The following is a 23,854-nucleotide window of genomic DNA, read 5'->3' on the forward strand; positions in this document are numbered from 1 at the left end:
AGCTTAAAATGATTAAATTGGCGAACTGATCCTTGAAAAGAAAACAGGCAATTTCTTTTTGATTTGAGTTGAATCAGCTAAAAAGCAGCTTCGGCGAGTAGTTTGTTCTTGTCATCATTTCATGACGATGGACGAGTAGCACGCGGTCTCGCAGCTCCGGTATGCAGCCACGCAGGCACAACCAAGCATGAAGCATGCATGCCGGCGGCATTAAGCGAGGCCAGCGATGGCGAGGCTGCCACAGGCGGTGGCGCGCTTGACGAAGCGGCCCTTCATCCGTGGCCGCTTCTCGGCGTTGAGCTTGCGCACCTCGTACTGGATCTTCTTGGAGAAGAGTCGCGTCCTCCGCTTCTCCCGGTACCGCGACACTCGGGCCTCCCGCCCGCCGTCCATCCCCAGCCTCGTCGTTCCCAGCAGGTCCTCGCCGCCGTGGCCGACCACTCCTCCCACAACCCACATGTTCTGTATTCACAACCAGAATCGAATTCGACGTTAACAATCACTCCGAGTGAACCTGTGCATGCACGCAATGTCACGTACGCCTCTCGATGATGTGAGTGTTTACGCACGTGCTGTAAAGCGCGCGAATTGAACGTACCGTGTAGTCGTGGGGCCAGCTGTCGTCGAGCTTGACGTGTGGTCGCTCGCCGCCGCTGGTCCACGACTACCTCCCACTACTACAGAATGGACTTGTTGTCCCGGACGATAACGATCTTTAATTCCGGTTACCGCACCGGGACAATGATCCCGGAACTAAAGGTGGAACCTTCAGTCCCGGGTCATCGAGCCGGGACTAAAGAAGGACCTTTAGTTCCGGTTGGTGTTAGTCCCGGTTGGTAACTCCAATCGGGACTAAAGGTTTTTTTTCTTTTTCTTTTTTTTTGTTTAATTTGTTTTCAGTTCAGTTACACATATTTGTTTAATATATAATATATTTTTATGTACGTATTCTACGCTGCTAATATAAATACACGCACGCATATAATTACATCTAATTCTCATCTCGAGCATTATTATATTCAAATAAAGTATGAAACTATATATATTATAGATATATATGTATATATACAACACTTTCATAATCTTGTTCTTGAAAATAACGATATCAATAAACATTTAATTTACATCATTAGTTCCTTAGATCAAAGTAGAACTCGCCGTTGGGATTTAGCACTTTTTCTAGAAGATATCCTGCTATTGACTCTTGAACTGCTTTCAGATAGTCTTTTTGTATGACCCTTCGTTTCGACCATTCAGTCTTGCATTTGAAATAAAAGGAAAAGTATTAATATATATATATATATATATATATATATATATATATTCATTTAAAAATAAATAAAAAATTGATATATACGTACTCTGAGGACATCTTCAGGAGTTCTTCTTATGTATGCAGCGATAAATTCACAAACGTAGTATCCACACAAGTTATTACCTGGTTCCTGCCGCAAACACCACTGTACGAGAAGAAGATTATTCTCATCATCTCACACGTAAATTGAAGTACGATATAGTAATTAAACACGTGGGGAAGTATATATAGTACTACTTACTGGTATTTCAACTACATTAAGTGGTGCCTTATAATTCTTGCGGTGTTGCCGAATAAACTCTTTCCAAACCCTGTGCGACCAATAATGTACGATCGTTAATAAATTATGGCAAAGTCTATTCAATAATAGTTGTGCGCGAGAGATCGAAATTACCCCTAGATAATGTCTATCATATCTTGGTATAGTGCTCGCTCTTTTCTCAATGAGTCCAAGATTACTAACTGACTTGAGTTTAACTCAATGACAATGAGTATCCAGTGAAACCTACATTGGTTTATACACACACGTACATGCATATAAGTTGTATTGATATTACATAAAATGTGTAGACTACATTATTATTAACACTTACTCAAAGTTGTACGGAAAAAGTATTGTTGTCTTGTCGTGCTGCTTCACGAAGAACTTCATGATATTCGTCTGTGCTTCAGATACCCAGTGGTCCTTGACAATAATATCGGTTTTGAATACGATATAAGGATCAATGAAGCCAACACTGGTGTCTTGTATTCTTTGGAGCTCTGACATCTGGAATCTTTATATAAATATAAGTTACATGTGAGGATAATTATATACACGTACGCATGGAAGTGAGTTTATTAAATAAAAGTAAGAATCACTTACAAACAAAAGGAGCTAATGATTGATTTGTCCAGAGCGTCCAAGTGGAATAGTTGATGCAATTCTTCGAAACTAATATGTAAGATGTCATCTCCACGGAAGTAATGATGGTCTCTAAATCTGACAAAGATCCACTGCTCACCCCTGCCACACGCCTGCATGTACCACTTGTTGAGCAAGTACATTTGCGTACCCAATTCATTCAGGGCCATAGGGTTGTACAGACTTTTGCCAAATTTATAAGTCTTCCAGGTATCAACTTCCAGGTTCTGGATTGGAGCTTTGCCCATCACTTGATCCAAGGTTAAACCAGTTTGTTCAAAAAAATCATTAAGGTCTTGAACCGACACTTCTCCAGAGTTGTCTGGTCAATAGACTTCTATGTTGGAACCATATTGATTAGCAACAACAAGATTTTACATTGGTTGCTTCTGTTGTCTGAGCTGTGGGACATCCTTCCCTGATGCTCTTTTCCTTTTCTTATGTGCATCATGTGACTTCACGAGGGAGCGGTCATAGTCTGATAGTGGCGGTGGCTTACGAACTTCAAGCATCTTTTTCTTGTGAGCTTCGACCTTCTGTCTCAGCTGATCTCGTGGTATGTAAAAGTACGACTTCTCCTTAAGCTTCGCTTGTCTCTGCTTTTGGATATCTATAAAAAAATCTTTCACTTTTTTGCCTTCTTCAGCTGCTATTTGCTCATCAGTCTTTTTAGGAAGTATTTCTTGAGAAATAACTCTTTTTTTGGGGGTCTTCTTTGCCGCCGGGACCTTAGACGTCTTTGTAGTGCGTCGCTGTGGAGGTGGTGGGGGCGGTGTTGGAGACCGGCGTGGAGGCGATGAGGCCGGTGTTGGAGTCCGGCGTGGAGGCGTTGGAGATCGTTGTGGAGGCGGTGGGGCCGGTGTAGGAGTTGGAGATCGTTGTGGAGGCGATGGGGCCGGTGTAGGAGTTGGAGATCGCCGTGGGGATGAAGTCGTCTCGCCCCCCCCACGACGCTGTGATGTGATGGGGAATGAATGATTGGGCTAGGCTAGGGGGAGACCCTGCTACAAAAACAAGTTGTGGTCAATTATTTTTGAAGCCAATATAAAATTAATGGAAAAATAATATTTCATTCACTATCATTCGTACCTAGGGTGAGGTAGGGGAAGCGGTGGCGCCCCAGGAATGATGATGAAGCATTTGCGCCATTGAATAAATGTCTTCTCTGCTTCTCCTAGTGTCTTCTCCCCATCACCGCCTTCAATGTCAAGAGAAACATTGCTGTAACCTTTGAGCACTCTATCGACCGAGACACTAGCATATCCAGGTTGAATAACTGACCCATGGATTCTTGGTGTCTTCGTTCGGTCTATTGGAGATACAACCCCGACAGCCACCATGATTGATGCATTATTACCATCTGGAATGTGCAGCTCACATGTTGTTAGAGGCTCGGTAATGTCATCAACAGGGAAGCACGACCCAGCATCACCTTGAATAACTGGTAGCTCCATGGAAGCACAACTGCTTTTCATCTAACCAACGGGGCTAATGGTGACTCCCGTCGTCGATTGCATTTGACTCATTGCTAGCTGCACTTGCCTCTTGATCTCCTCCTGCATTCTTGCCTCAAGAGATTTTCTCGTTCACGTGATTCAAGTAATGCTTGTCGTGACTCATTAACAAATTGCTCCAATACACGGATTCGGTCTGCCTCCTCATCCTTCTTTCTCTGGCGGCTTCTGTAGGTATCCCTATCTACTGGGAATGCTTGTAGCCACGGAACCGCCCCATAGCCTCTTGTTCGACCACCGTGTTCAGGATTCTCTAGGGCATATGTCAATTCATCCTTTTCTCTGTTGGGCTTGAAAACACCACTATCAGCTTCTTCCCTAGCACAAGCTAGTCTCTGTGTTGCTCTCTCAATTTTTTGGCCGAAAATTAGCTTGCCAGTGTCTGGGTCTAGGCTTCCCCCATGAGCGTAGAACCAATTCTTCGCGCGTTGAGGCCAGTTCTTCTCTATTGTTTCAGGTATGATTACCTTGGCAGTAATCTCTGCTTCTAGGTTCTGCCACTTGGGAATAGCACTCCTATAACCACCTGATCCCATGCGATGATGGTATTGCTTTTATCGGGCATTCTACTGATTCCTCATCACACGTTCCTCACTCTCTTGAGATGTCTTGTATTGTACGAAGTCATCCCAATGGGACTCCAACTTGACAAACGCATTAGCATTGAAATTCGGCGTTTCATTCTTCAAGATAAACTTTTTATACAATGTCTTCTTCCAACTCTGGAACAATGTTGCCATCTTCTTCATTGTCCAATCCCTCACTAACTCCTTCAAAGCATCATCTGCTTGTAATGTGAAATGCTGAGTGATATCTCTCTAAGCTAGGTTCTTGTCATGATCAGATACAAAACTAACATTAGGAGCGGATATCTTCTGCTTCCATTCACGAGCACTAACTGGGATCCTATCCCTTACAATGAACCCACATTGATTGACATATGTCTAAGCATGTGGTCCCAATGGTTTGCTGGTGTCGGTGTCGAATTCTGATATTATGAAACGGCCCTCTAATGACTTTTTTGGCCCTTGGACTTTTCTACTCTTGCCGATGGTTGATGTAGATCCAGAGACCGGCTACATGAGTATAAACACAACGATTAACAACAAATATACGTACGTATGCATCTATAAGAGATGATAGATAATCGAATATACCTCGCCAGTATTTTCTTGCACGACAATTTGTTGATCTTCAACCACCGGCATATTCAGGATATCATCATAATCAGTAAAGTACTGACTCGTGTCATCCACATTGGTGCCGGCATTGATAATATTCGCTATTATGTCATCATTCAAGTTATCATCCGGAGCAGCCATTTGTATCTTCAAGATAACACATAGATAGAATTACTATAGCACATAATATAAGTACATGTGATAACACATATAGAATTACTAAATCCAATTAAATATAATAACACATAATATTTCATAAGGATAAACAATAATAAGGTATAGGCTTTGGAATCGAATAAAAAACACTTTCGATCAAAAAAAACATGAAAATAAGTACATGTATATATACATATAGAATGATACAATTTTCTCTCTCTCTCTACACATAGAATAAGTGCATATGTATATATCTCTAGATATGCATGTGATAACACATAGAATGTCTCTCTAGATACAATTTTCTCTCTCTCCCTCAACACATGGAAATAATTAAGTACATGTATATATACACATAGAAATAATTAAGTATATATATATATATATATATATATATATATATATATGTATACATATAGAATCTCTAGATAGAATTAATTACTAAATCTAATTAAACCTAACATATATACATAGATAGAATTTTACTAAATCAAAATTAAATCTAACACATATAGAGAGAGAGATAGAATAATAATTACTAAATATATAAAAAACTATAATAAAAACTATCTAAAAAACTATCTAAATAAAGTACTAATTAAATTTTAATACATTTAAATCTAATTAACATATATAAAAAACTATCTAAAAACTAAGAATAAACTACTAATTAAATTTTAATACATTTAAATCTAACATATATATCAAACACTACCTAAAAAACTATCTAAAAAACAATCTAAAAAGTATATAAAAAACTATCTAAATAAAACAGGCTATGGATGCATGGCCATGCATGCATGGCGGCTGGGCGCGTGCTGGCCGGCCACGGGGCCGAGCAGAGCCGCGCGAGGACGACGTATGGCGGAGAATCGACGGCCGCCGGGCGGGGCTCGATGACGACGGCGGCACGGGCGTGGCAGAGACGACGATCGAGGTCGGGCGGGGTTAGACGACGACGGCGGCGCGTGCGGGTGCTGCAGAGACGACGAGATCGATTGTAGATCGAAAAGTAGAAGATGAACCGGTCGATATATATAGGCCAGGACCCTTTAGTCCCGGCTGGTAACACCAATCGGGACTAAAGATCCTTTAGTCCCGGCTGATAAGCGGAACCAGGACTAAAGGTCCAACCCTTTAGTCCCGGCTCGGCTTACCAGCCGGGACTAAAGGATCTTTAGTCCCGGTTAGTGTTACCAGCTGGTACTAAAGGTATTTTTGGGCGGGCAATTCCGCCCACCCTTTAGTCCCGGTTCCTGGCCTGGGCCGGGACTGAAGGCCTGAAATTTTTGCAGCCCGCCAAAGTGTTGTTTTTTCATTAAGGATTGCATATCTTGATGAGCTGCTCAAATGAGACACTAAATGACCTCAGATGAAAAATCTCTGAATACCAAGTTTGATCATCTCAGCAAGATCTACAATTGTTACATAGCTTATTTTTCTATTTGAGAAAGTTTTATCAAACACTAGTCACAAATCCTTGATTCTCATATAGACTTTCTAAAACTATGTCACACACTTGTGAAATTTGAACTACATTTTGTTCAAACTTTCTCAAATGAAAAATAGCCTATATAAGGATTGTATATCTTGATGAGCTGAACAAACTTGGTATTCAAAACTTTTCAATTGGAGAAAACCTAGGGTTTTGAAAACTAGTTTGTAGGCGTCGAAATTTAAAAATCACAAATTTGAACCGTCCAAACTATCTCAAATGGAAAGTTGACCAAAACAACAATTGTAGATCTTGATGATTTTAACAAACTTAGTACTCAAAACTTTTCAATTTGAAGTCATTTAGAGTTCAGAATACTAGAGTCAAAGTGTTGTTTTTTCATTTGACCAAATTTGACTTGGTCAAACTTGCTCAAATGAGACACTAAATGACCTCAGATGAAAAATCTCTGAATACCAAGTTTGATCATCTCAGCAAGATCTACAATTGTTACATAGCTCATTTTTCTATTTGAGAAAGTTTTATCAAACACTAGTAACAAATCCTTGATTCTCATATAGACTTTCTAAAACTATGTCACACTTGTGAAATTTGAACTTTATTTTGTTCAAACTTTCTCAAATGAAAAAATGGCCGATATAAGGATTGTATATCTTGATGAGCTGAACAAACTTGGTATTCAAAACTTTTCAATTGGAGACAATCTAGGGTTCCGAAAACTAGTTTGTAGGCGTCGAAATTTAAAAATCACAAATTTGAACCGTCCAAACTATCTCAAATGGAAAGTTGACCAAAACAACAATTGTAGATCTTGATGATTTTAACAAACTTAAAATTCAAAACTTTTCAATTTGAAGTCATTTAGAGTTCATAATACTAGAGTCAAAGTGTTGTTTTTTCATTTGACCAAATTTGACTTGGTCAAACTTGCTCAAATGAGACACTAAATGACCTCAGATGAAAAATCTCTGAATACCAAGTTTGATCATCTCAGCAAGATCTACAATTGTTACATAGCTCATTTTTCCATTTAAGAAAGTTTTATCAAACATTAGTCACAAATTCTTGAATCTCATATAGACTTTCTAAAACTATGTCACACACTTGTAAAATTTGAACTATATTTTGTTCAAACTTTCTCAAATGAAAAAATGACCTATATAAGGATTGTATATCTTGATGAGCTGAACAAACTTGGTATTCAAAACTTTTCAATTAGAGACAATCTAGGATTTGCATCGTTGTCTCATGCGGGCGCAACAGTGAATTTTTTCTTGACGTATGACCCTTGGTTATGATCTTGTCGTAACCATGGAGTGTCTTCATCATTTAACATGATGCTTGGATCTTTCTTCACTACGAAGGGTGGAATTCGGATATTTCTTTCATAATCTTCTGACATGTCTGACTTGTCTTCAATTCCCACTATATTTATTTTCCCAGAAAGAACTATGTGGCGCTTTGGCTCATTGATCATTGAGTTGATGTCTTCGTTTTTTCCTCTCTTTGATTTTGTAGACATGTCTTTCACATAGAACATCTGACTCACATCGGCAGCAAGGACGAATGGTTCGTCTTTGTACCCAATATTGTTGAGGTCCACTGTTGTCATTCCATACTCTTTATCGACTGTTACCCCTCCTCCGGTCAGCTTCACCCATTAGCACCGGAACAAAGGGACTTTAAAATTAGGTGCGTAGTCTAGTTCCCATATATCTTCTATGTGGCCATAATATGTTTGTATATTCCCATTTAGATTTGTGCCATCTATGCGAACACTATTATTTTGATTGGTGCTCCTTTTATCTTGGGCAACTGTGTAAAATGTATTCCCATTTATCTCATACCCTTAGTACGTGAGGATATGCCATGATGGTTGCCTAGCCAACAAATATAGTTGCTCATCAATATTGTCATCGCCATTCTTTTCGCAACCAACCACTGAAACTTTCCATGTGCTGACGCGTAATCCAAGCTTCAGTCTTCCCTGGAAACTTGGATCGTAAGAACTCCTTATGTATCTCGATGTACGGATGCACCAATGACGAGTTCTAAAGAACTGTGTAGTGTGCTTTATTGAAATAATTGTCTTCCATGCCAATATATGTTTTCTTCCCTAAAGTTCCTTTACCACTGAGTCTCCCCTCGTGTCGCGATTCGGGAACGCCAATCGGGGCAAGGTCAGGAATAAAGTCAACATAGAACTCAATGACCTCCTCTGTTCCATAGCCCTGGGCGATGCTTCCTTCAGGCTTAGAACGGACTTTCACATATTTCTTCAAGACTCCCATAAACCTCTCGAAGGGGAACATGTTATGTAAGAACACAGGTCCAAGAATACTAATCTCCTTCACCAAATGAACTAGGAGGTGTGTCATGATATTAAAGAAGGATGGAGGGAACACCAACTCAAAGCTGACAAGACATTGAACCACATCATTCTGTAGAGTAGCTAGTTCCACTGGATTGATTGCCTTCTGAGAAATTGCATTGAGGAATGCACATAGCTTCACGGTGGCTAGACGTACATGTGGAGATAGAATTCCTCTTAAAGCAACTAGAAGCAATTGCATCATAAGCACGTGGCAGTCGTGGGACTTTAAATTTAGGAATTTCTTCTTTGGCACATTTATTATACCCTTTATATTAGAGGAGAATCCCGATGGGACCTTGATGCTGTTTAGACATTCGAACATGCTGTCCCTCTCTTCTTTGCTAAGTGTATAGCTAGCAGGACTTAAGTAATGATGTCCATCATCTGTCTTCTCTGGATGAAGGTTGTCTCGTTCTTTCATGCCCTGCAAGTCCTGGCGTGCTTCAAGTGAATCCTTTGGCTTCCCATACACACCCATGAATCCTAATAGGTTCACACAAAGATTCTTTATCAGGTGCATCACGTCGATTGCGTTGCGGACCTCTAGGACTTGCCAATAGGGTAGCTCCCAAAAGATGGACTTCTTCTTCCACATAGGTGCGTGTCCCTTAGCATCTTTGGGAACAGATTCGCTGCCTTGTCCCTTTCCAAATACTACTTTCACATCCTTGACCATTACGAGTATATCTTCTCCGGTTCGGTTATGAGGCTTCTTTCGGTGGTCTGGCTTACCTTTAAAATGCTTACCTTTCTTTCTTACTTGGTGATTCAAAGGAAGGAATCGACGATGGCCAAGGTACATGACCTTTCGACATCTTTTCAAATATATATTGTCAAGGTCATCAAAACAATGTGTGCATGCATTATATCCTTTGTTTGTCTGACCTGAAAGATTACTTAAAACAGGCCAATCATTGATTGTTACAAACAACATTGCTCGTAGGTCAAAGTGTTCTTGTTTGTACTCATCCCAGACACGTACACCTAGTTTGTTCCATAAAACTAGAAGTTCTTCAACTAATGGCTTCAGATAGACATCAATGTCGTTGCCAGGTTGCCTCGGACCTTGGATGAGGATCGGCATCATAATGAACTTCCTCTTCATACATAACCATGGAGGAAGGTTGTAGATACATAGAGTAACTGGCCAAGTGCTATGACTAGTGCTCTGCTCCCCAAAAGGATTCATACCATCTGTACTTAAGGCGAACCTTAAGTTTCTAGCCTCATTTGCAAACTCTGGAAATTCCCTGTCTATCGCTCTCCACTAGGACCCATCAGCTAGGTGTCTCAGCATATTGTCTACCTTACGGTCTTTTTATGCCACCGCAACAACTTTGCATGGTCTTTATTTCTAAACAAACGTTTTAAGCGAGGTATTATAGGAGCATACCACATAACCTTGGCAGGGATTTTCTTTCTAGGACGTTGTTCACCCTCGACGTCACCAGGATCATCGCGCCTGATCTTATACCGCGCTGCTTTACATATCGAGCATTCATCCAAATTCTCGTATTCATTGCCATGGTAGAGGATGCAGTCATTAGGACATGCATGTATCTTCTGGATTTTTAATCCCAAAGGGCAGACAACCTTTTTTGCTTCGTACGTAGTGGTGGGCAATTCATTTGGCTTCGGAAGCATCTTCTTTATGAGGTTCAATAAATTCCTAAATGTCTTGTTGGATATATCATTCTTTGCCTTCCACTGTACCAATTCCAGTGTTGTACCCAGTTTTTTTTGCCCCTCTTCGGCCGTCGGGTATAGCAACTTCCTATGATCCTCAAGCATGCGCTCGAACTTAACTTTCTCTTTTTCACTTTCGCATTCTTGTTGTGCATCACGAATGGCATCGCCAAGAGCATCACCAAAATCATCTTCTGTCGCTACCTCTTCTTCATCTCTCCCCCATTGTAGTATCATCAAAGGCAGCATACTGAGCAATAATGTCATCAATGTCTAAATCTTCTCCTTCACCTTCTTCCATCATGACCCCACTTTCTCCATGCTTAGTCCAACATATATAGTTTGACATGAAACCTGACTTAAGCAAATGTGAATGAAGACTCATTGAGCTTGAATATTCCTTTAAATTCTTACATATGACACATGGACAGCACATGAAACCATCCCGATTATTTGCCTCGGCCACACCTAAGAAATAGTGCACGCCCTCAATAAAGTCTTGGGAGCGGCGATCGGCATTATACATCCAATGGCGTGACATAATCTGCATTACACGACAAATTATGAAAACCTTGAACAAAATTAAGTATTTTATTACACAACATAGATGACACACACACGGTTGATTAATTAACTAAGCCTGGCTACAACGTAAGCAATCCCAACTATCACTAAACAAACTAAAACTACAATGCACTTCAGTAACATAATTATTTCGTGATCGTACACAACTAAAACAGACAAATCATTCTTCTGTTGAATATCAATAAGCTTCTCCTGCTGGCTCACTGCCTCATCATCAGCAGCCGCTACCTCAAGCGCACCCAAATTCTGCACGTATGTAGCATAATTTTCCTCCCAGTACCAACCATCGCATCCATTGCCCTCCCACTGAAATTAAAGCCAAAAAATATTTAGTAAAAAATATTCAAGAAAAGCAGGTCAATTAGCCATATTTATAAAATGCGTAAGAAACTCACATCGCGATCCGGACACTTATAGAAAACACGACCCTTGTTGGGTCCCTGTCTCTTGACTCGGTACTCCATCACAATCTTCTGCTTACACTTGCCGCAGATAATGAGAGGGAGTTCTGGCATCAGTCGTTTCGCAACCGAACGAGATGCCGAGGATCCGGTACCAGTTGTCATCTACTTTCTATACTTATTTTTGCAAACTAGCGTAAATTTCATATTTTCTAAAATGATATATTTAAACAAAACTAGTACGGATTTCACATGTTTCAATAAATAACCATCCGTACTAGTTAACCTTGCTTACGTGATCATCTCGGCCAGCATTTCTCCACCGGACGGCACCGTACTTGGCCAAGGAAGAGCTCCGATTCTACGAGAAAGGGAGCACGGTCTTCCACGACCGTTGCCGCTCTCCCCCGTGGAATCAAAGTTCCTCCTTGACGTCCGTTACCGCTCGGCAGAGAACATGTTGGCCGAGCTGAACACGGTCCGCAAGTTCAACTAGTACGGATTTTCTATAATTTTCTAACAATTTACTAAGTTTTTCATTTCATGGAAAATTTAATTCTAAAAAATAAAAGGCATGATTTCTAAGTAGTTCATTTCATGGAAAAAATAATTCTAAGTGACCTGCTCGATATCGGCGAGCTCGCGGACGTTTAGGTTGCCGAGGATAGTAACATTTGTAGATGACATTTGTAGGTCTGAAGTTATCAAATATCCATCAAATTATAGCTCAAAAACATGTTTCAATAAATAACCATCCGTACTAGTTGACCTTGCTTACGTGATCATCTCGGCGAGCATTTCTCCACCGGACGGCACCGTACTTGGCCAAGGAAGAGCTCCGATTCTACGAGAAAGGGAACACGGTCTTCCACGACCGTTGCCGCTCTCCCTCATAGAATCAAAGCTCATCCTTGATGTTCGTTACCGCTCGGCAGAGAACATGCTCGCCGACCTGAACACGGTCCGCAAATTCAACTAGTACGGATTTTCTACAATTTTCTAACTATTTTCTAAGTTTTTCATTTCATGGAAAATTTAATTCTAAAAAATAAAAGGCATGATTTCTAAGTATTTCATTTCATGGAAAAAATAATTCTAAGTGACCTGCTCGATATCGGCGAGCTCGCGGGCGTTTAGATTGCCGAGGATAATAACATTTGTAGATGACATTTGTAGGTCTGAAGTTATCAAATATCCATCAAATTATAGCTCAAAAACATGTTTCAATAAATAACCATCTGTACTAGTTGACCTTGCTTACTTGATCATCTCGGCGAGCATTTCTCCACCGGACGGCACCGTACTTGGCCAAGGAAGAGCTCCGATTCTACGAGAAAGGGAACACGGTCTTCCACGACCGTTGCCGCTCTCCCTCGTAGAATCAAAGCTCCTCCTTGACGTCCGTTACTGCTCGGCAGAGAACATGCTTGCCGAGCTGAACACGGTCCGCAAGTTCAACTAGTACGGATTTTCTACAATTTTCTAACAATTTTCTAAGTTTTTCATTTAATGGAAAAATTAATTCTAAGATCACGTAAGCCACCGAGGACGAGGATGGCGCGTGCTCCAGCGAGGACAAGCGAGACGTGATTTTGATGAACTAATTTAACTTTTGTTTATACAAACATATATGCAAATCATCATGTGATTTTGAGCTAAAAATGACATATAAAATCCTAATAAAGTCCAACATATAAAGTTACACATGCATCTACATCGCAACATGAGATAAGCTACTGATAAAACATAAGAGAATTAAGTTTGTTACCTCTAAAATCGAAGAGCAACACCAATGGAGGGGGAGAGAGCAAGAACAACAGTAAGCTGAAGAACAGAGGCAGTGAGTTTGAATGGAATGGCTAGGGCTCGGGGAGGAAGAAATGAGCTGGATTATAGGCCGGGATAATTAGTCCCGGTTAGGAGGCCAAACCGGGATTAAAAGCTTTAGTCCCGGCTGGTAATACCAGCCGGGACTAAAGATCTCTGCCCCGCGGACGACCGTTGGGCAGGGACCTTTAGTCCCGGGGGAAAAAATGCCGAGGCTAATATCAAATTGGGACATCGTTCTAAAGTCTGTTCTCTAGCAGTGTCCCCCAGCTCTGGATGATGGTCTCGTAGTTGAGGGTGAGCGAGAGCCTCGTCTGCAAGAACTGAGCGTCGGCGGCCCCCGTGTCGCTGCTCGCGGCCTTCTCGTCCGTCGTCGTCGTGTCCAGAGGCGAGCCGTAGTTGAAGTCGATGTCGAGCATCATCTCGTCAGATGCCTCTGGGTCCAGCAGCTCGAGGGCGCAGGCCAGCGTGCCACTGGCTTCGCAGGCACTACTGCCGCCGTTGGTCTCCACCTTGACTCGCGTGGCGTCGTCACCCACTTCCACTGGGTCCAGGAGGCCCAGCGTCTCCATATAGAACGACGAGCCCTCCTTGTTGCCGTCGTCCAGGCCGTGCCCGAGGAGGGCTTCCATGTCCGCGTCGGTGGGCTCGAAGTTGGCATGGCCGCCGTTGGGGAAGAACTGGACCACTGGTGCCGCTGTAGGTGTCACTGGATCCGGCTTCGCGGGGTCCTCGACGGCGCCGTCTTCGTTGCAGGACGACGCGAGAGCAGCCGCGTCCTCAAGAGGCGGGGGCGAGCAGAACTCGGCTAGGGCTAGGTCGAATATGGGCACGCGGTACAGAAGCTGCTCCTCCTCGGCCTCAAACTCCCCCTCGCCGTTCCGACCATCGTCGGGCGGCGAGTCCCCGCCTGCCGCCGCATGCGGCACCACGAGGCGCCGCGACAACGCCTGCCCGCCGACGCTCTTGGCGTGCCCGTCGCGCGGGGTGCGCGCCTTGCGCCTGAACCACGCGGGCACCACCTCGTCGTGACGCTCGCGCTTATTATTCGCCGCCGCCCCCGTGCGAGGAGGCGTCCGCAGCGGAGACGCCGGCTGCAGGCGCAGCCGCTCGTGCCGCCGCGCGAGCGGGTTCGCGGAATGCACCGACGTGTCGCAGCCTTGGCACAGGAACGCGTCGTCCGTCAAGTTTAGCTACGCAACGCCTAGAGCCCCCTTTCCCCCCAATCGTTCTCACATTTGCTGTGGGTTCCTGCTGGCAGTGGGACCGCGCAGGCAAGGGGAGAAAAGTCTTTCTTGGACTCATTTTCCCTGTTAGTTGAACTAAAAATTAGTTGTGGTTGTCTAGTTAGCTAACAAATAAACTTTGCTAAAAAATTAGCCACTGATTAGCCTTTTCGGATGCACTAGAGTTAGTTTTAATTAATTTTAACTAGTCAACGATTAACTCTTTGTTTACACCAAAATTTGAGAAGAATAACGCGGGAACTCGAAGTTTTCAGGATTGTGTCATCAAAGAATCGATTGGATGAGAATCAGTATCAGCTAATTTAGATATAATATCAGAATTGACTATTTTATGGATGACGTCAGCAGACGGCATCAATGGGCTATACTTGAGTGGCGCCAAGGAGACGTGTCAGACCCTATGAATAAGAAAAATTAGGGTCTAAGTTATTATTAAGTTAGAAATTTTTCTTTTATTCCGAGAATTGTAACGAGTCGTATTTGAGTAGGATTCATGTTTAGATTCTGGGTATAAATATTAGATCTTGGTTATTGTAAAAAGAGACGAACATTCAATCAATACAATCTTTCCGGCTTTCGTCATCGCATTAGGAGTAGGAGTCCTATAGATCTCGGCGAGTTTTTCAGCAAATAGGGCTGCATCGACTGATCGACCTCTAGCTTGCTTGTGAGTACCGTCACGACTTGTATTGTGCTTGTAAAGCTACATCAGCTTATTGATCTTTTATGGGCCGTAATATAAGTTAGTTATCGATTTGTATCGTAGTTTGTAAAACTGTATCAGCTGATTGATCCCTTACGAATCATAAGATAGATCAAAGCTATCGATCTTGTGTTAAATAACTTGTTGTTTAATACAATATCACCGGTTATCGAATCTGCTAAGATTAGAAGGATTTTCTTGCTGTTTTTTGGTTGATTCACCTGACTGAAATAGAGATAGATCGGCATCATATCATCTTAATTGATCATCTTCTAGTCTAGTCACGCTTTAAATCTTATGATTGATGGCTTAATTCCGCTAGATCGGTTGTTCTATTTCTATTCCAATCAAACATAGTATGCATTCAAAGGCATGTTTCAATCTTGACTAAACTTATTAGCAGTGTTCGCCTAAACGGACTAAACGACCGATTAAACGGCCACTAAACGGTAAACGGTGGTAAACTATTTTATTTAGGGGGTAAACAGAAATTAAACGGTTGACCGTTTAAACGGTAAAAAAACGGAAAAAACGGTCTAAACGGCCTAAACAGAACGGAGATAAACGGTATTAACGGGCTAAACAACTGTTTAAACGGTTGTTTAGGCGAACACGAGGTAAATTTAGTTCAATTTTGTATGGATAAATTTGTATACTTAAATTTATTATATTTATAAATATGTACACTTGATATGTTACATGCATAAATATCTATATTGGGTTCTTTTCACATGTATAAATATATATACATACCAAAATAATTGATTTTTACTCGGATAAATATGTATAAATGCTAGAATACTTGATTTTTTACATGCACATATATGATTATATGTATTTTTTTTAAAAAGTACAAAACCGTTTAACTTTGTTTAAACACCATGTAAACAGCATAAACGCTAAACGAAGGGCGACCGTGTAAAGACCGTTTACTGTTTAGAAAAACATTGCTCATTAGTTAATGAGATCTAATCTAATGACATTACCATAGTTGCATTGATCCGGTTGAACCTCACTGGTAAGACTTTATATTAGAAATTATCAATTATTGGTCTTGTTCATGATCAAGATATGTACTCTGTTTATTTGCTATGACTGCATCGGCTATTTTAGCCGATTTACCTATACATATATAGCATGTTTTCCATATTCATTTGATCGATCGCATATCGGTTCTTAGAACACTTAAAGTTTCCAAATCTATTACCCTTGACTACAGGAGCAGGCGTAGGTTTACTCGCATGCATACTTTATTTCTTTAGAATCTTTTCTAAGTATGCCTTTGCGATAGTTCTAATACCCCACTTTCTTCTATCTCGGTGAATTTCGATTCCTAGAACCAATGACGCTTCACCAAGATCATTCACGTTGAAACTTGAGGACAAAACTTCTTCTCTAATGATAGATTAACATCACTACTAATGAGTAGAATGTCATCTATTCACAGGATGTGGAAAGTGAATTTTCCTTTCTTGAGCTTTGCATAAACACTATTGTCCTTCTCATTTTCTTTAAAACCTAAACTTTCTTAACGTTTCATCAACTTCAAATACTACTATCTAGAGACTTACTTTTAACCCATAAATGGATTTCTACAGGTGGCATCCCTTATGTTCTTTTCTTCCACGACAAAACCTTTTGGGTTATGCCATGTAAACGTTTTCATATAAATCCCCGATGAGGAATGCCGTCTTTACATCCATCTGATGTATTTCTAAATCATAATAAGCCATGAATACCATTATGATTCTAAAGAATCCTTGCATGAGACTGGAGAGAAAACTCTCATCGTAATCTTTTCATTCTCTTTGCATAAAGCATATTGCTACAAGTCGTGCTTTATATCTTTCTACATTCCCTTTGGAGTCATATTTTATCTGGTAAACCCATTAACAGCCTACTATTTTGGCTCCATTAGGAATTACTTCTAAGTCCCAAACATCATTGGTATTCATCAAATTCATTTCAACTTTATATCTTTCTACATTCTCTTTGGAGTCATATTTTGTCTTGTAGACCCATAAACAGCCTACTGTTTTGGCTCCATTAGGAATTACTTATAAGTCCCAAAAAAATCGTTGGTATTCATCTAATTCATTTCAACTTCCATAGCTTCTTGCCATTTAAACGAGTAAACGCTTCTCATGGCTTCTTTAAATAAGGTGAAATCACCCTACATTTGAATTTCTTTACTAACATAGACTTCATAGTCATTAGAAAAATTGGTTTACTAATTCTTTGAGACCTTCTGGGCCTCATCTACTGGCACTTTCATATGGGGCTGTTGTTGCTCTTCATTGTCAAGAGGTAATTGATTCTACAGGCTCCTATATTACAAGATCCTTGTTTAATTTATTCATCTTCTTCGAATAGCTAACAACAGGTGTTGTATTGGTCATACAACATCAACAGGTATTGCGAAACTTGTTGCTCCTGAGTCACTGGAGTGGGCACACAGTCCCTCTTCTCTTCAAGTCTTAGGTCTCTACATATCTCTACATACCATGCTTCCCCAGATCTTCTCGTCTTTTCTAAAAAATGGTGTATCTTCAAATATCTTATTTTGGGTTTAATCTGTTGAAACAACATATGGCGCTTTAAGCACCACCTTAACATCTTTTAGGCTGACTACGCTATCTTCCTGTTAAAACTTTAAAAGGCCTAGGAATTTAGTTATTTCTCTGCTTAGGGGTATCATTGTTGTGATCGTTGTACTCCTCCAATGGTCGCATTCATCTTAATTAATCTTTATCTCACTCTTAATGAAGAGTATCTTTCTTAATTAATCTTTATCTCACTCTTAATGAAGAGTATTTTTCTTAATTAATCTTAATATTCTCCCCCCTTGAAATATGGCATGAACTTTACTGCCATAATTTCAAGAACCATTAAGAAAACCTGTGAACGAGGAGACATATATAACTTACTTCATTCACATGATTATGTAATGCGAACCTAGTTGTTTCTTGATTTGTATAGGAGTACTTTCTTCATTCCACTTTAAGAATTCATCGAGGTCTTTTATTAACTGTACTTTTGCAAGTCACGCTTGCATCTTTTTCTTATTGTTGAAACTAGCGGTTTCGGACAGAGTGAGGGAGACAGAGGCCTCCGCCCGCCAGGCGTTGCCCTCGGGCGGAGGCTCGGGATAGGCACGACAGGTGAGCTTGTGGGAAGATGGCACGAAAAGCTAGGGTTTCATTAATTCATTCACCATCCATCCGCACGGTTACAAGTGTTCCCTATTTATAGGGCTCAACTACTTCCTGACGGAATTTATTACAATGCCCCTCAACTGCTACGGTACATTCCTGGAATATTCCGCCACTGGTCTCTTGTTTGCGGGGCAATCCTGCCACACCGTTTCCAGGTGACGGGCCTTCATAGGTGGCCGGCCCACCGTGCCTCAATCTTCGGCCCAAAGGCCTAGGTTCCCGATGCTGGCATCCGTCTTTGGGGGCACGCCGTAGCCTTGGCGGGTCTCCGCCGGTCCGGTCGGAGACATCATCCGTATGTCTCCGCCCGGCCGTGCGGGGGCCATGGTTCCTAACGCTGGCCTACGTCTTCGGGGGCACGCCGTCACCTTGGTGGGTCTCCGCCGGTCCGGTCGGAGACGTCTACCGTGGGTCTCCGCTCGGCCGCGCGGGGGCCATGCTGGCGTGCTCGCACAGACCACGGGCGCCTACGCTTGAGTACCTGCACACACTTAGGCAAGATTGTTTGTTTAATTAGTTCAGAGGTAAGGCGGCCTCTGTCCTCATCGCCGGAGACACCCGTGAGCTGAAGCGGGGCGGCGTCCGCCTGAGCATAGGTCGGAGATGTCTGTGCCTGGCCTGGGCGAAATTCATGACAAGCTCGCTGAGCCTCCTGCAGTGCCCTACGAGCATAGCCAGGAAAGTTCCTTTAGTCAGCGCCAGGTCTCCGCCCCAAGACGATCAAAGACGTCATCCGTGAATGTTGTCCAGCCTTGGATGGTTGGTTGTACCTTGGTGACACCTCGCTGTCGGAGGCCTTCGCCACCCGCCGAAGCCGTGCTACAATAGTTCCCCCCTTTTGAGACCATGGTTCACCGGAGCGTGCCATGAGCTCAAAACGCCTTGACCAAAGGCATCCGTGGGGGCGGAGGCCATATTGACCAAAGGCATCTGTGGGGGCGGAGGCCACATTCATTGGCGTCTTCGAGCGAGGCCCCGCTACTTCCCCCCTAGCCCTCTCTAGCGTGGCCGCTGGTCTCGTTGAGAGTAGCCGTTGGGCAGCAAATCTAGTCGTTGTCCTACAGTGTGGCCGTTTATGCCGTGTCAGTTTCCGTTGCATACCTTGTGACTTTTTCGGAGATGACCGTTGTGAGGCAGGCAAATTTTCCGGAGGTGACCATTGTATGGCGGGAGCCGGACCACCTGCCCGCTGCCTATATAAGGGTGCTGTTGGTGGCGGCCCCCCCCCGCGCATTGCTCATTCGCTTTCGTTGCATTTGAGAAATCGCTCTCTACTCTCTTCGCTTTCGCCTTTTGCTGCCCTCGCGCGTTCCGTCTTTCTGCCTGCGTCTCGCGCTTAGGCTGCTGTCGCGGTGGCATTCCTTTCCGCCTCCGCCCAAACTCGCTGGCCCGCCTTTTTCGGACCCTACTGCCACCTTCTTGGTGTTAGGGCCGTCAGCTGGGGTGCGCGCTTTGAGGAGTGCATGCTTGCCTCTACCTCCGTGTTGGAGTTTGAAAAGCTAGTGGAGGAGGATTTGGGGAGTGTCTCTACGTCTGTCGAAGACCTGATCGCTGCGGATTCTAGAGATATGGCGATAAAGTCTTGGGATTTTGGCCCCTCCTCTATTACTGAAGAGGCTATCGTGGAGATGTTGAAGGAATCATGTTTTCCTTCTTCTAGGGTAAAAATCCCTCCGCCTAGCCAGACTGTTCCGGAACCAGAGGAGGGATATGCGGTGGTCTTTTGGGACTTCTTCACCTGCGGCCTCCGCCTTCCTTACATCCCCTTCCTTCGCTGGGTGTTGGAGACCTTCAATGTCCAGCTCCATCATCTGACTCCTACTGCCTTCCTCACGCTTAGCAAATTTTGTTGGGCGTGCGTTTCTTATGGTGCCGAGCCGGATGTGGACACCTTCTGTGTGTACTACGAGCTGTAGAAGCAGCCGAAGAAGAAGAAGGAGGTGCTAGAGGGCAAGGAGGTGGAGGTGACCTACCAGTACGGTAGTTGCACTTTTATGTCTAAGAGGAACCAAGGCGCGGACCACCTGGAGATCTCTTTTTGCTAGAAGGGCAAGTAGGACCATGGTTGGCTTGAGTAATGGTTCTACGTGAAGACCTACGGGGTTCGTAGCACTACCGAGGATGGTGTGGATGTCTCAGAGTATCCATTGACTTCAAGGATGGAGGAGATGGCGCCGCTCACGCGCGTGGATCCACCGGAGGAGGTGTCTCCGACGAGGGAGGCTTGTGATCAGGCTTTTGCGGCAGCATGCCGCTACTCCGGTGGCCGTGACCTGGTGGAGGAGATTATGGCCTCCAACTACTAGCCCCTGGGCAAAAACAACCCAGCCTTTTGGCTGGAACAGGTGAAGGTTCCTGTTTTTGGGCCGGAGGCCGGGATTCCGTTCCCACGCTTCGGTCAGTCTTTGGGGGAGGGGGTGACAGAGGATAGTTTCATCTCCGAGGTTGAGGAAGCTGCCGTGGGGTTGGTTGGCAAGATTTCCGAGCATGAGTACACATCTCGGATGGCCGTGGCGGGCACCATGCCATGGCTCAATCGAGTTTTTGAGGAGGTCGGGATCGTCTACCGGGAGCGCGAGGTTCCCGCCGAGGTCCTGGCTTCGATTGAGAAGAAGAAGAAGAGGGCCTTCGCGAAGAATGTTACGGCAGAGGCCGAGTCTAAGAAGAGGAAGGGCGCCGTTGTTGCTTGGGCGCCCGCGAAAAAGAATAAGAAGAGCGGTGCTCCATTGATCGCGCCGGCCATGTCTTCTGCCAGTAGTGCGGGCGTTGCCTCCGCCGGCAGCGAAGACATTGAGAGCTCTTCCGTCCCGTCAACGGACACGCGGGTTGCGAGCGGAGGGGATCGTGGCTCTTTTGTAGCTCTGGTGTGCCCTATGAGCGGAGCTGTGAGCGGTGCTGGGCGTCCGGAAGCCAGCGCTGCCCCGGCGTGCTCCTCGCATGGTGCAATGAGTGTCGGCGAACAGCCGGAAGGTAGCGCCGTCGAGCCTATGCCCGACGTTCTTGGCGGGCTGTGCTCAAGCTCTGAAGAGGACACGGAGGCCGTCTTGTGGCACGCTCCTTCGTCTCCAGCCGTTGCCGCGCCTTCGCCCGTGCCGGCAGCCAACGTCGGGCAGCTGGAGGCCGTGCTTGCTGAGCAGGCCCCGGTGGCTTGGCCTTCTTCGAGTCCTCTGCCTGTCAGGCCGCTGGCTGAGGAGGTCCGGCCCTTTGGGCCTTCGCCGCATGATATGGCGGAGACTTCTGCCCAAGGGGCGCAGCAAGCTACCCAGCCTGGGCTTTTTATGAGTAAGTCTGTTCGGCGCGCATTTTTGTGTTTTACTGTCTTCGCCCGGTTCATTTGTTTTCGTATTGTACCAAGTTCTAATACTGTGTATCTGTTGCTTTGCAGGTGACGTCATGGCTAGACTCCTCACCCCGGAGGAGCGAGCAGCCGCTGCCGGCACTAGGTTTGGTCCGAGGCAGCCAAGGCTGGTGGCGCCGGGTCCGAGTGAGTATAGAATGTTTTTATTTTGATCATCATTTGGTCTGTTTTTATTGTCTGTTTCTGATCTGCCCTCTGACCTGAGCTGTTGTTGTTGTTTTTTTTTCGTAGGCTCCTCCGACACCTCTATCTCAGGTTGGGAGGAGTGTTATCTTGCTGTTCTTGGAGACGTCGGAGGTGGTCTTTGGTTGTTGGTGTGTTTAACGTGAGATTTGCTTTTCTCACCTTATTGTTTTGTGTTTGTTTGTTCTTCTTTGAACAGATCGCTTCAAACAACATCTGAGGGACATGGATTTCTTCCAACTTCTCCGTGTTCATCTAGAACACCAGAGCCTGGTGCGTCTTCGGTGGTTTGCCCCTTTTCTTTTTTTTGTGTATGTTCGCTTCTAGACTTGTTTTTGATTCCGTTGCTGATCGCTTTGGTTTTTCTCTCTCTGGTCGCAGGGGTATCACACGGGCGTTGTTATGGAAGAGCGTTGTACTCGTGAGGTCTCCGACCGAGATGCTGCGATTGAAGCGCTCAAGGTGGAAATCGAGCGCCTGGAAGGTGAAAAAGGGCGTCTGTCCAACTCCCTTGTAGCTCTCCGCCTGTCTCTGGCGGAGAAGGAGCGAGAAAAGGATGGTTTGAGGGCCGATCTCGCCAAGGCCCGGGATGCAGAGGTTTCGTCCGTCGAGCAGGCCCATAGGGCGAACGAGCTGGCTGAGGGTCTCTAGTGAGAGCTTGCCTCTGAGAAGGAATCTGCAGCAGCGGTGAGGGAGCAGCTGTCTTTGACGACGAGGCGTTTGGACTCGGTCAAGGGAGTCCTTGCTGCAACCGTTGGCCACTACCGGGCCACCGTCACCGAGCTCAGAGGTGAAACCTCCGCTCCTCCGGAGGAAGACAGCGTGTACGCCCTCGCCTCCTGGCTAAAGCGTCACCTTGCGAAGCTCCCCGGTCTGATCAATGGCTGCACGGACTAAGGGGCGCTAGCGGGAGTAGCGAATTATGGCAAGCTTTTGGCACGCGGCGGGTGTACGCATACCGAAAGTATTCTAGAAGGAGCGCTGCCTGGTCCGAAGGAGCTCGGTGAGACTTCTCTTGGTTTGCGAAAAAACCTTGAGAAATTTCATTGGGCACTTTTGGGCTCCATTTGGGAGATCTGCCGCCCGAAAACTGGCAGAGGACAAGAGGGTGAAGGTATTTATAGTCTTTGTAGCCGCCCCTTTTCTTTTTGTTCTTTGCGAGGCTGCGAAGGCTTTCATTGCTTGTGCCCCTGATACTCTAGCCTATGCTGCAGGATGCGCAGAAGAGACTTGCAGGCAGGCCTTCGTTAGTTCCACGCTCGGCGACTGCAGTCGGTGCCTTCGCCGCTGGTGGTGCTCCGGTGGGATCTATGATCAGCGGTGGTGGTGGTCGGAGGCCGCAGGCGCCGTGCCCGCCCACAGTTGATGCGGGCTCCGTTTCAGGGACTTCCACTGCGGCCGATGCACCAAAGGTCTAGGCTCTTTGTAGCACTTAGTTGTTTTGGCGTGTATATTGTAGTCGAGTTGGACTTTTGTGAATAAAGTTTATTTTGTTCTGAATGGTTTTGTAAGAAATTTTAACCTTGCGCAGGTTCCGAATCGGGAGCCTGCGCAAGATGTCGCGCCTTTGACTCTCTACAACGACGGTATTTACGTGAGCGGAGAGCTTTGGGAGTATTGGCATTCGGCCTTTCCCCGCAGCGTTGCGCGTGATGTGTTCGAGTCAGTTAAGTTTGACATAGACGATGAGCGCACTGGGTTTACTCGCGCGCTCGCTTGGCGCGGACCTCCGCCACAATAGTTAGGATT

At 44.5% G+C, this 23,854-nt stretch overlaps 1 protein-coding gene across 1 annotated transcript; it reads right to left on the minus strand.

The window, feature by feature from the left end:
• Window positions 1-210: 210 nt before the first annotated feature.
• LOC136523764 (zinc finger protein CONSTANS-LIKE 16-like) lies at window positions 211-20,627 on the minus strand. The gene is made up of 4 exons (XM_066517332.1): window positions 20,538-20,627; window positions 13,656-14,592; window positions 599-663; window positions 211-462 (listed from the first exon to the last, which is right to left on the minus strand). The coding sequence occupies exons 1-4, from the start codon at window positions 20,625-20,627 to the stop codon at window positions 211-213; spliced, it is 1,344 nt and encodes a 447-aa protein (XP_066373429.1).
• Window positions 20,628-23,854: the final 3,227 nt, after the last annotated feature.

The sequence above is a fragment of the Miscanthus floridulus genome, chromosome 18 (assembly GCF_019320115.1).
Source record: "Miscanthus floridulus cultivar M001 chromosome 18, ASM1932011v1, whole genome shotgun sequence".
NCBI lineage: Eukaryota > Viridiplantae > Streptophyta > Magnoliopsida > Poales > Poaceae > Miscanthus > Miscanthus floridulus.